The 12,578-nt window shown below is 40.8% G+C and overlaps 1 protein-coding gene across 2 annotated transcripts in view; it reads left to right on the forward strand.

Moving 5' to 3' along the window:
• Window positions 1–12,578, forward strand: part of LOC127639688 (spectrin beta chain, non-erythrocytic 1-like) — an 81,368-nt gene that overhangs the window by 57,107 nt on the left and 11,683 nt on the right. For both annotated transcript variants that reach the window (XM_052121846.1, XM_052121854.1), the window contains exons 15-31: window positions 362–520; window positions 626–837; window positions 932–1,069; window positions 1,328–1,547; window positions 1,894–2,247; window positions 4,340–4,522; window positions 4,725–4,927; window positions 5,030–5,120; window positions 5,640–5,786; window positions 6,181–6,444; window positions 6,707–6,931; window positions 7,046–7,135; window positions 7,250–7,543; window positions 8,251–8,381; window positions 8,469–8,673; window positions 11,355–11,732; window positions 11,969–12,213. In XM_052121846.1, coding sequence (XP_051977806.1) covers window positions 362–520; window positions 626–837; window positions 932–1,069; window positions 1,328–1,547; window positions 1,894–2,247; window positions 4,340–4,522; window positions 4,725–4,927; window positions 5,030–5,120; window positions 5,640–5,786; window positions 6,181–6,444; window positions 6,707–6,931; window positions 7,046–7,135; window positions 7,250–7,543; window positions 8,251–8,381; window positions 8,469–8,673; window positions 11,355–11,732; window positions 11,969–12,213 — 3,539 coding nt within the window. The remainder of the gene's footprint in view (window positions 1–361; window positions 521–625; window positions 838–931; window positions 1,070–1,327; window positions 1,548–1,893; window positions 2,248–4,339; window positions 4,523–4,724; window positions 4,928–5,029; window positions 5,121–5,639; window positions 5,787–6,180; window positions 6,445–6,706; window positions 6,932–7,045; window positions 7,136–7,249; window positions 7,544–8,250; window positions 8,382–8,468; window positions 8,674–11,354; window positions 11,733–11,968; window positions 12,214–12,578) is intronic.

Raw genomic sequence — 12,578 nt, forward strand, 5'->3', positions numbered from 1 at the left:
TTCTATTGTATTTTGGTCTATCTGCTCTGTTGTCAGGCTTTCCACCATCATGGAAAACCTCTGTAAAAAAATCTCTGTACTGTAAAATGGAAAAATCCCTTTAAAGTGATTAAAAGGAATGTCTGTACTTGGAAATCACAAATGATTAGAAGGGTCATGAAAATTTTATGAAAATTAATTGGTCAAAAGTTGTGGGACCCTGTGTTTAATTTGTCATGTTCAAATTAGTAAAAATAACTTGCTATTTATTGCAAAAGTGTTTGTACTCAGGCCTTTGATTATCAGAATTTTAGTGGTTCAGATTTTAGAGTTCGTTCTTCAGACTGAATCCTTTTGTTAATCTCTGTTCCTGACGTTGTAGGTGTCGAGTCAAGAGGTGGGCCATGATGAGTTTTCCACACAGACTCTGGCCAGAAAACAGAGAGAGGTGGAGGAGGAGATCCAGAGTCACCGATCACTCACAGACTCACTGCATGAACAAGCCTCAACACTACCTGCAGCTTACACACAGTCCCCACAGGTGCAATACACACATCAGAAAAAGAAGAATAGATAGTCTATATAAATGAAATACATGTATATTACCCAGAATATGTATTTAAAAGTCTCACTCGTTCTTCGACAGGTTGAGGGCCGTCTCCCAACGATAAAGCAGCAGTATGAGGAGTTAGAGGGTTTGTCATCATCATGGAAACAGGCCTTAGATGGAGCGCTTGCATTGTACCGCATGTTCAGTGAAGCTAGCGCCTGCCAGCTGTGGGTCGGAGAAAAAGAACAGTGGCTGCACAACATGGAGATCCCCTCCAAACTAGAAGACCTGGAGGTGGTCCAGCAGAGGTGAGAGCAAAAAACTTTGTTGTAATTTGTTGGTATAATATTTTTTTTCTTAGTTGTAGATATATTGTAATAATTATGTTTTGTTTGACTGAAGGTTTGAAACTCTAGAGCCAGAGATGAACACACTGGGCTCTCGTGTTTCTGATGTCAATGAAGTGGCCCAACAGCTGCTTGGATCAGACAACCGCAACAAAGAGCAGATTAACCAGACACAGGACCAACTAAATAACAGGTACATTCTCCGAAAAAAAAAAAATTAACCACACTCCGAACCATCACACACAAACACAAATATGCCCTTACACAGACAAAACCACAACAAAGGAGAGATCAGACCAACTCTTGCAAAACCAACTCAAATACACAAAAAAGTATCCATTAATTCAGATAAAATGCATTATGAAGTCATCTAATGAGTGCAGTCACGAAAACACAGCAGACACACACATTACCTTACACATTTCCTCTCTTCATTTTCCCCCTTCTGCAGGTGGTCTGATTTCCAGAGTTTGGTCAACCAGCATAAACAAGCTTTAGAATCTGCATTGAATATCCAGAATTATCACCTAGAGTGTAATGAGATTAAGAGCTGGATGAAGGAGAAGACCAAAGTTATTGAGTCCACACAGAGCCTTGGAAACGACCTGGCTGGAGTCATGGCCCTGCAACGCAAGCTTACTGGTATGGAGAGAGACCTCGAGGCTATACAGGTAAAAATAAACCATGCAGAATTATGAATGCATTGCAACCATAAAAAACCCTGCTGAAAAGAAAAAAAACTCTTCGCTGTTTAGCCTAGTCTGTTTGCTGATTTTAGAGAGGTTTTGGGCACTTGTCAGTTGGCCAGGCTGGGAAACCTGCTTGACTAACTGAAAAGCATCTTAGCCATATTGAGAATTTAGACAGACCAGCTAAAGACCATCTCAGCCAGGATAGGAGTCCAGATTAAACCAGCCAACCACATTATTCTGGTTTTCTGCTTTCCTCTAATAATTTATGACTTTTCCCTGTCCTTTTTTATTGCACTTACACATTCTCTTTTGACCATTTCAACAGGGAAAGCTGGATGACTTGCGTTCTGAGGCTGAGAAATTGACTTCTGAGCATCCTGAGCAGGCCGAGGAGATCATGGATTGTCTAGCTGAAATCCAAGAGGTGTGGGAGGAGCTTCGAGCCACCATGAAGCGCCGTGAAGAGTCATTGGGTGAAGCCTCCAAGCTCCAGGGCTTCCTCAGAGACCTTGATGACTTCCAGGCCTGGCTGTCTCGTACACAGACCACTGTGGCGTCTGAAGACACGCCTACTTCTCTGGCAGAAGCAGAACATCTGCTCGGTCAACATGAGGCCATAAAGAATGAAGTGGACAATTACAAGGAAGATTATGAGAAGATGAGAGCTACCGGAGCTGAGGTCAGTTGCTTACACGTTAACCCTATAACACTATGTGTATCAAATATGATGAACATGACGTTTGACGGCTCCTGTTTTGCTCTCTGTTCAATCTGAAAAGGCAAAAAAAATATTGTGTATATAAGTTTCACATGTTTGTTGCACCATCTATTGGTTATTTGTTGAAAAAAGTGGTTTCAATGTTTATATCGATCCATTTAAAATGGCGGAGGACTTGCAAGAAGAGTGACACTTAATGACAGCTTATTTTAATAAAGTAAAAGTAACAGTAATTATTATATTGTTACTGGTATTTTTCAATGAATATTTGCTGAATATAAGCAACTTGTGGTTGGTTAAAATTTTGTATATTATTTTATTGAAATGTCAGTTGAAATTACATGAATCAAATATGATACAACAGGCGTTTGAGGTATCTGTCAATCACCATTCCATTCCATTCATGCCCACCACAAAAAAAAAAAACATAGAGCTTTGAAAATTTGGACATATACTTGTGATATATTTAAAGTGTGAACTAATGTTTCTGTGTATTTTCATAAATGCAGCCTGCATTGTCATGATAAATATCTCATTATTTTACATTACAAGCTATGATGATGCTATCTTACCATAAATTCATGAGACCCAGTGAAAAAGTTTTAAAATGTATCTTTTTTAAATGTAAATATAGTGTTTGGTGCATAAAATACATATGATAAAAATGGTTTATTTAAATATATGTATTTTATTCATATTGTATTTGATGTGCTGAATTGAACTGTGATACATTTCGATCCATATTTATAGTCCAAAGAGAGGACGTTTCATGGCCAAACTCTCAAGCATTTGGTTTCTTTGAAAAGCCCAGGGAGTCCTCTGATAATACCCCAAGATTTACCACTGTAGCATATATGGGCTAAGAAAAACTTAAATAACAAATGTCCTACACAAAAATGAATTGCTGGGCCTCTGGAGGATAATGACCTTTAAAGCCTAATGTATCAAATATGATATATTTTATAGTTTGTCTAGTGGCACTAGATGTGGCACAGTGTAATGTCAAAAAAATACATTCTGATTCTTTCACAATTCTTTCATATGTCAGGCTTTACATGGTTAAGGGAACACTGTAGTTTTTGTTTATGTAATGCTGGCTTATATGGCAGTATTCTTGGACTGCTATAGTCACTTAACAGCACGGTGCAGCATCAAGTCAAGTCAAGTGGTTTTTATTGTCGTTTCAACCATATACAGTTAGTACAGTACACAGCAAAACGAGACAACGTTCCTCCAGGACCATGGTGCTACATAAAAACAACAAAGGACCAACACAGGACCACATGAGACTACACAACGAAATAAAATACCTATATAAAATACCTATATAAAGTGCACGTGCAAACATGTGCAAAAAGTACGGGACAGTACAACAAATTTCTGACAATGAACAGGACAATAGACGCAGTGCAGCCCCGACCAGTACACAGTAGTGCAAAAAGATGACCGTTTCTAAAACGTAAACATAACATACTATAAGATAGTGTTCTATGCACATAGCAGTTATTTAGGTAGCAGACAGTTATAAAGTGACAGTAATTAAAGTGCAACTCAGGACACGTGTGTGTGTGTGTGTGTGTGTCAAACCAGTCTCTGAGTATTGAGGAGTCTGATGGCTTGGGGGAAGAAGCTGTTACACAGTCTGGCCGTGAGGGCCCGAATGCTTCGGTACCTCTTGCCAGACAGCAGGAGGATAAAGAGTTTGTGTGAGGGGTGTGTGGGGTCGTCCACAATGCTGGTTGCTTTGCGGAATCATGCAGAAACAATAGTTTCCGTTGTCGATGCCATTGTAGAAACTCGCTTTATGCAGTCAGCCATAAATCATTTATTCCGTTAACAAAAGCATCTGAAAATCGGGGGGTTAATGAGTACTACTCATTGCAAGTGAGTTGCAAGAGCTGGTTATGTGATTTCAACATGGCGGTACCCATGAGGCAGCCCAACTCCATGTAACATAAAAGAGGTTTTTAAGGTACTGATCTGATTGGGTTCTAGTTGTTTTGAAGAGAATTGAAGTGAATAATGTTAAATGAGTTACACTATCTGTGTTTAGGTAACACAGGGTCAAACAGATGCACAGTACATGTTCTTAGCCCAGCGGCTGCAAGCATTGGACACAGGCTGGCATGAGCTGAGGAGGATGTGGGAGAGCCGCCACTGTGTCCTTGCTCAGGCCTTCGACTTCCAAACCTTGCTACGAGATGCAAAACAGGCAGAGGGCTTTCTCAACAGCCAGGTAAATTCATGTTATATGTTTGTTTTTTTGTTTGTGTTTGTTTCTTGCTAAATACTTCACATTTAAAACACTTTAACATGCCGCCTGTTCGCGGGGGAATCCGTTTTTAATAAGTTGCATGTCTTGCAAATAAATACTCATCATTGAAGGATGAAGCCTTTATGAGAGAAATAACCCATTTCACATATCTCTTTGCCCGTAGGAGTATGTCCTGTCACACACAGAGATGCCATCCAGCCTGCAAGGGGCACTTGAGGCCATCAAGAAACATGAGGACTTTCTCACCACCATGGAGGCCAGTGAGGAGAAGATCAAATGTGTGGTCGAGTCAGGGCGGAGACTTATATCCGATGGCAACACCTATGAAGACAAAGTTCAGGAGAAGATAGACTCTATTCAGGAGAGGTGAGCAGGAACAGAACAAGACATGCTTGGAGTATCACTGTTATTTTATCCCGAAGGGGACATCCATGCCCAGTCTTCTTATTATCTCATCTTCTCTTTCAGACACCAGAAGAACAAGGAAGCTGCCAATGAGCTGCTGACCAAACTGAAGGATAACAGAGAGCTGCAGCACTTCCTACAGGATGGACAAGAAGTAATAATACTAGATACATACAGGATTGACAAATACATACATTATATCCGTAAGGACTACGTAAGATATAAAAGAAGAATTGCACTGTTTATTTGCATGCAAATCATGTTCAAAGTGCTTTATTGTGGAGGATGATGCAGACTGATACACTGTACTGGGCCTGTACAGCATCACCCCACCACTGTGATGTAGGTACCTGGGTTTGACTCTTTAAAACGAAATTGAAAAAAGGCGTGGTTGTGCTGAAAATAATGGCTTATTTAAATTACTCCCACCGCAGCACAATTTTAGCACATTTAGCATATGGTTAAACTAGATTGTGGGGAAAATGATCAAGCTTTAGCACTGAGAAATTTGACCATAACGGTTCTTTGAAAAAATGCTAAATATGAGAGGAAGAGACTTAATAAAAAAGCTTCAGCATGACACCACTGCACATCCAACAGAATGAAACCAGTAATGCCCCATTCAGAGCATTTGAATTGAAAATGTAGTTTTCTTTCCACCCCATCTCTATAGCTGACTCTGTGGATAAATGAGAAGATGTTAACGGCTCAGGACATGTCATATGATGAGGCCAGAAACCTTCACAGCAAGTGGCAGAAGCACCAGGCCTTCATGGCTGAGCTCGCTTCCAATAAAGACTGGCTGGACAAGATCGACAAGGTATAAACATATATGCACATCATCTTCCAGTGCTTTTATTTTGCTGATGCACCTCTAAACCAATGCATCCACAGGCACATGGTTTATAATGGAAAATGCATTTGTCAAATTAGAAGATATACACTCACTGTGCACTTTATTTGGAACACGATGTTTCTAATAAAGTGCGCAATGTGTTCTTCTGCTCTTGTAGCCCATCGGCCTCAGGGTCTGTCGTGCTGTGCATTCTGAGATGCTATTCTGCTCTGATGATTCTATGCATTGCACTGCTGTCACACGATTGGCTGATTAGATAATTGCATGAATAAGTAGCTGTACAGGTGGTCTTAACGTGTTTGGTAAGTAACTTTTAGTCTTGGCTTCTGCAATGACTAAATGTCTGCCTTTCTTCTAGGAGGGTCAGGCGTTAGTGAAGGAGAAGCCTGAGTTGGAGCAGACAGTATCTGAGACTCTGAGTGGTCTGCAGAAGCAGTGGGACGAGCTGGAGAGCACCACCCAAGCCAAAGCTCAATGTCTGTTTGACGCTAACCGAGCCGAGCTCTTCACACAGAGCTGCTCGGCTCTGGACTCCTGGCTTCAGAACATCTCCTCTCAACTCCAGAGCGATGACTTTGGAAAAGATCTCACCAGCGTCAACATTTTGCTCAAGAAACACCAGGTAAGTCAAAGACCAAATAGTATGATCACTAATCAGTATATTTACAGATCACTTTTAGGTGAAATCAAACTGCCCTACATTGCATGGAAATCACAAAAAACATTTTAAATGTGCAGAAATTCTCTCTGTGACAAACTTTGAAAGTTCCTGAAGAAAATTTGTGGAATTATATATACATAGGATAATTATGACTGCCATTAACCTATTTATCCTGTAAGATGTTTTAAATCTTATGACCCCTTATGTGAACTTTCACATATAGATGCTGGAGCATCAGATGGAGCTGCGTGAGAAAGAGGTCCAGTCTCTGCAGTCACAGGCCCTGGCTCTGGCCCAAGAGGATACTGGGATAATGGAGGTGGATGGACAGCAGAGAAGGGTGACTGGCAGCTTCGCTCAGCTGCAGGACCCTCTAAAACAGCGAAGGCAGCATCTCCTCGATTCAAAAGAGGCTCATCAGTTCAACAGAGACCTTGAAGATGAGATAGTGAGTCACAAGCAAGAGCAGCTCACTCTCATACACACACTCACAAGATTTGTTTGGGTTAAAAGAAATTATGAAACCAACTTTGGAGAGTAAAATCTTGTGTTTTGTCTAAAGTTATGGGTGAAGGAGAGGATGCCCCTCGCCACATCCACAGACCACGGCAAAGACCTGCCCAGCGTCCAGCTGCTCATCAAGAAGAACCAGGTAAATCGATCACTTGATCAGTGTGTTTTTGAATATATGAATACTGATTTATTTTGATGGCCTTAAGACTTTTCTCTTTTTCATTCTTTGACTATTTTTCCATTCTTCTCTCAGACACTGCGGAAGGAGATTCAGGGTCATCAGCCACGTATCGATGACATCCAGGCTCATGGTATGAACATGTCCCCTGGAAAGGAATCGGAGCTGGACAAGGAGAGGAAAGCAGCTCTTGATGGTCGTCTGGCAGAGCTGAGGGAATTGTGGGCCCTCCTGATTTCTGAGACAGAGCAAAGACATGAAAGGCTAACAGAGGCAAACAAAGCACAGCAGTTTTATGCAGATGCTGCAGAGGCTGAGGCCTGGATGGGAGAACAAGAGCTTCATATGATGTCAGAGGAGAAGGCAAAGGTCAGTGAGAGTCAACTGTATGTTGTAGATGTTTGTTACAATGATTAATTTAAGGCACTTCAAATATGTTTTCTCAAGGGTGTATCACATGTACACAGGATTCAGCAGACTTGACAGAATTTGTTTCTTAAAATCTTAGCAACCTTTTGATCTAAATGCTTAAACAAAAAAAAATTGAGTAGTTGTGTAGACAAATATAAATTTTGCATAAGTATGAGTGTCTTTACACGACTAAAATTTTACTTAAATTATTAAATTAATGAGTTGAACTGGATAGTAAAAAAAAGCAGCCAACAAGTTGCCATCTTACATGGGAACTCCAATATTGTTTAAAATGCATTCCATTTGTTTGGTACCACTTGTTTGGTTGAGAGAAAATGTCCAGAATCTGCAGAGTTGTAATTTAGGCAAAGAGTGGCTATTTTGAAGAAGCTAAAATATAATATAGTTTTGATTTGTTTGACACTTTTAGGGTCCCTACATAATTCCCATACCTCCATCTTTGTTTTTCAGTTTTTATGATTTTATTATTATTCTAAAATATGGATTATAGAAATAATAAAGAATGAGTAGGTGTGTTCAAACTTATTGACTGGTAGTGTAGGTGCAATTGGTGATACTGGGGAACAATTTTGGGTGGTTGTAAGAGCAGAACATTTAAATATTTTTTGGAATACTTTGCTGACATACCTGAACAATTGTTGTAGGATGAGCAGAGTGCTTTGGTGATGGTGAAGAAACACCAGATTCTGGAGCAGGCTCTGGAGGACTACGCCCAGACCATCCACCAGCTGGCCAACAGCAGCAGACTGATGGTGAACAGTGAACATCCAGAGAGGTGAGGGGCTTAATGGGATGTCTTTGGACTGTCAGATGTCAGTCAGTGCTGAATCTGAATTCAGTTTCCTTTGTCTTCCACTTGTAGTGAAAGAATCACTTTGAGGCAGGCCCAAGTGGATAAACTGTACGCAGGGTTGAAGGACCTGGCAGAAGAAAGGAGAGGCAAACTGCAGGAGAGACTGAGACTGACCCAGCTGAAGAAAGAGGTGGATGATTTAGAGCAGTGGATCGCAGAGAGGGAAGTTGTAGCCGGATCTCATGAACTCGGACAAGACTATGAACATGTGACGGTATGAAATACACTAGTCTTTTCTTCCCTTTAATCTTCACAGAAATGAAGGAATTGTTGGCTGTTGGAAAAGAGCACTTAAAGGAATGTTCTGGGGTCAAACGTTAAGCTCAATCGACAGCATATTTGGCATAATGTTGGTTACCACAAAAAAAATAAAATCTTAAAAAAAAGTAAAAATCTGGGTTCCAGTGAGGTGCTTACAATGGAAGTGATTGGGGGTCAATTTCTTTTAAAGATGTTAATCTAATGTTTCAATACTCATTGTTTCAAAAGCATAGCTTTAAGACATAAACAATGTGTGTTACATGATTTTACTGTGATAAAATCACTTACTAACCTTTTCTGTGTGTAGTTATAGCCAATTTAACAACTTTGTTGCCATGACGATATAATGTCAACAAACCCTACAATGACTGTAAACAACTTTACAGCTCAAATAATACATTAGTTTTAACAGAAGAATGAATGCAAGTGCTTTTATAAAATAATAAGCTTCACATTTCTGCCTTTTTAAACTCAAAAATTTACCACATTCACTTACATTGCAAGTGCCTCACTGTAACCCCGATTTGGGCTTTTTTTTTAAGAAAAGGAGTGACGAGTCTAAATAAATTTGTGTGTTAATCAACATTATGCCACAAATGCTGTCGATTGAGCTTAACTTGTATTGAACTTTAATTAAGGGAGATATTTTCCTTCTGGATAAAAAAAAAAAAAAGCATTTCTTTCTTCTTCCAGACAAAAGGAGATTAGGCAGAATGTTAGTCTTTTTCACCATTCACTTTGATTGTATTGAAAAAAAGATGCAAATAAAGCGAAAGGTGACTGAGGCTTTTTGATTTCACCCAAAAAGTAAATATTTGACCTTTTAAAATTGTGTTTTTTTTGCCAAGATATTCACAGCATCTCACAGTCACAGATATTCACAGCATCTCACAGTCACACTTGTCAAATTCTTCAGATGAATCACTTCATTGAAGTGGTCCCTACAGTGCATCCAGAAAGTATTCACAGCGCTTCACTTTTTCCACATTTTGTTATGTTACAGCCTTATTCCACAATTGATTAACTTCATTATTTTCCTCAAAATTCTACAAACAATACCCCATTATGACAACGTGAAAGAAGTTTGTTTGAAATCTTTGGAAATGTATTAAAAATTAAAAATAAATCTCATGTACGTAAGTATTCACAGCCAAGCTACAAGCTTGGCACACCTATTTTTGGGCAGTTTCTCCCATTCTTCTTTGCAGGACCTCTCAAGCTCCATCAGGTTGTATGGGGAGCATCGGTGCACAGCCATTTTCAGATCTCTCCAGAGATGTTCAATCGGGTTCAAGTCTGGGCCACTCATTCACAGAGTTTTCCCGTAGCCACTCCTTTTGTTATCTTGGCTGTGTGCTTAGGGTTGTTGCCCTGTTGGAAGATGAACCTTCGCCCCAGTCTGAGGTCCAGAGCGCTCTGGAGCAGGTTTTCATCAAGGATGTCTCAGTACATTTCTGCATTCATCTTTCCCTCGATCCTGATTAGTCTCCCAGTTCCTGCCGCTGAAAAACATCCCAACAGCATGATGGTGCCACCACCATGCTTCACTGTAGTGATGTTTTTTGGCCAGGTGATGAGCGGTGCCTGGGTTCCTCATGACATGATGCTTGCCGTTCAGTCTGAAAAGTTCAATATTTGATTCATCAGACCAGAGAATTTTGTTTCTCATGATCAGAGTCCTTCAGGTGCCTTTTGGCAAACTCCTGGTGGGCGGTCATGTACCTTTTACTGAGGAGTGTCTTCTGTCTGGCCACTCTACCATACAGGCCTGATTGGTGGAGTGCTGCAGAGATGGTTGTTCTTCTAGAAGGTTCTCCTCTCTCCGCAGAGAAACACTGGAGCTCTGTCAGAGTGACCATGGGGTTCTTGGTCACCTCCCTTACTAAGGCCCTTCTCCCCCGATCGCTCAGTTTGGCCGGGCGGCCAGCTCTAGGAAGAGTCCTGGTGGTTCCGTGGGTTCCGTGGTTCCAAACTTCCATTCACGGATGACGGAGTTCACTGTGCTCATTGGGACCTTCAATGCTGCAGAAATGTTTCTGTACCCTTCCCCAGATCTGTGCCTCGATACAATCCTGTCTTGGTTTGTGCTCTGACGTGCACTGTTAATTGTGGGACCTTATATAGACAGGTGTGTGCCTTTCCAAATCATGTCCAATCAACTGAATTTACCACAGGTGGACTCCAATCAAGTTATAGAAACATCTCAAGGATGATCAGTGGAAACAGGATGCAACTGAGCTAAATTTTGAGTGTCATGGCGAAGGCTGTGAATACTTATGTATATGTGATTTTTATGTGATTTTTATGTTTTTTATTTTGAATAAATTTGCAAAGATTTCAAACAAACTTCTTTCACGTTGTCATTATGGGGTATTGTTTGTAGAATTTTGTGGAAAATAATGAATTTAATCCATTTTGGAATAAGGCTGTAACGTAATAAAATGTGGAAAAAGTGAAAAGCTGCCTCGATACTTTCCAGATGCACTGTACAGCGTCTAAACCAGTTACTAGATAGCCCTAGAATAGAATATTATGAAATATATCAAAAGTAAGTTTACAGAAAAAACAAAACTACAAGAATTGTTCCATGCAGTTATAATCTTATATTTTGTCTGTTCTTTCTCGACCTTGCAGATGTTGCGTGATAAATTCCGGGAGTTTGCACGGGACACCAGCACAATTGGTCAGGAGCGTGTGGATGCAGTAAATGCTCAGGCAGATGAACTTATAGAGTCAGGTCATGCAGAGAACGCCAGCGTGGCCGAGTGGAAGGATGGGCTCAACGAGGCCTGGGCTGACCTGCTAGAGCTCATCGACACACGCACACAAATGCTGGCTGCCTCGTACGAGCTGCATCGCTTCCATCAGGACGCCCGAGAAGCTCTGGGGCTCATACGGGAGAAGGAGGAAACGCTATCGGGGGCCAAACTTGGGCGGGACCTGAACACTGTCCAGCACCTGCTTAGACAGCATACAGCCTATGAACATGATGTGCAGGCACTCAGTGGGCAGGTGAGAGTGAGTGTTTGCTTGTGCTTCTAAGGGGCTGTTCACACTGGATGCATTCTTTCATCCATCTGCACTGGTTCTAACTGTTCATCTATGTAAATACGCAACTTTTAAAAGCGCATCTTAAGACTTGTGTTTCCTGTGCTCTTTGTCTCAACACAAAAACGCATCCGGTTTGAATGGCTTATGCTTCTCTCTTTTCCCTCTTTTACCCATCATTATTTGCCCCTTCACTGCAGGTCATGCAGGTGCAGGATGATGCAGCACGTCTGCAAAAATCGTATGCAGGAGAGAAAGCTGAAGATATCCAACGCCACGTGCGTGCGGTCACAGAGGCCTGGGAGGGACTTCAGTCTGCCACTCAAGCCAGACGGCTGCTCCTGTTGGACACTGTTGAGAAGTTCCGGTTCTTAAACATGGTCAGAGATCTCATGCTGTGGATGGAGGGAATAAACTTACAGATCCAGTCACATGACAGTCCGAGGTTCATGTGCACACACAAACACATTGTGAAGTCTAAATCAAACACACACACACACACAGTGACACATACTGTAAGGTCTGCATGAACAACAATACAGACAACTGCAGCACAGACAGTGGGGTACAATAATCCACATTGAAAACATGGGATTGTTTTATTGATGAGGATTTTGAAAATTGAAAATCAGAACATTTCTGACATAAAATGTAAAATAAATTTTCTTCATATAATACATATACAGTTGAAAGACTCTGAACTCCGATGGACCCCACTGTACAAAGTTTTAAGTATTATGTTTTGTATATAGCGCACAAAATTGCAATTATGTATCAATTTAATAAGAAATAACTTGGAGAGTATAACTT

The sequence above is a fragment of the Xyrauchen texanus genome, chromosome 4 (genome assembly GCF_025860055.1).
Source record: "Xyrauchen texanus isolate HMW12.3.18 chromosome 4, RBS_HiC_50CHRs, whole genome shotgun sequence".
NCBI lineage: Eukaryota > Metazoa > Chordata > Actinopteri > Cypriniformes > Catostomidae > Xyrauchen > Xyrauchen texanus.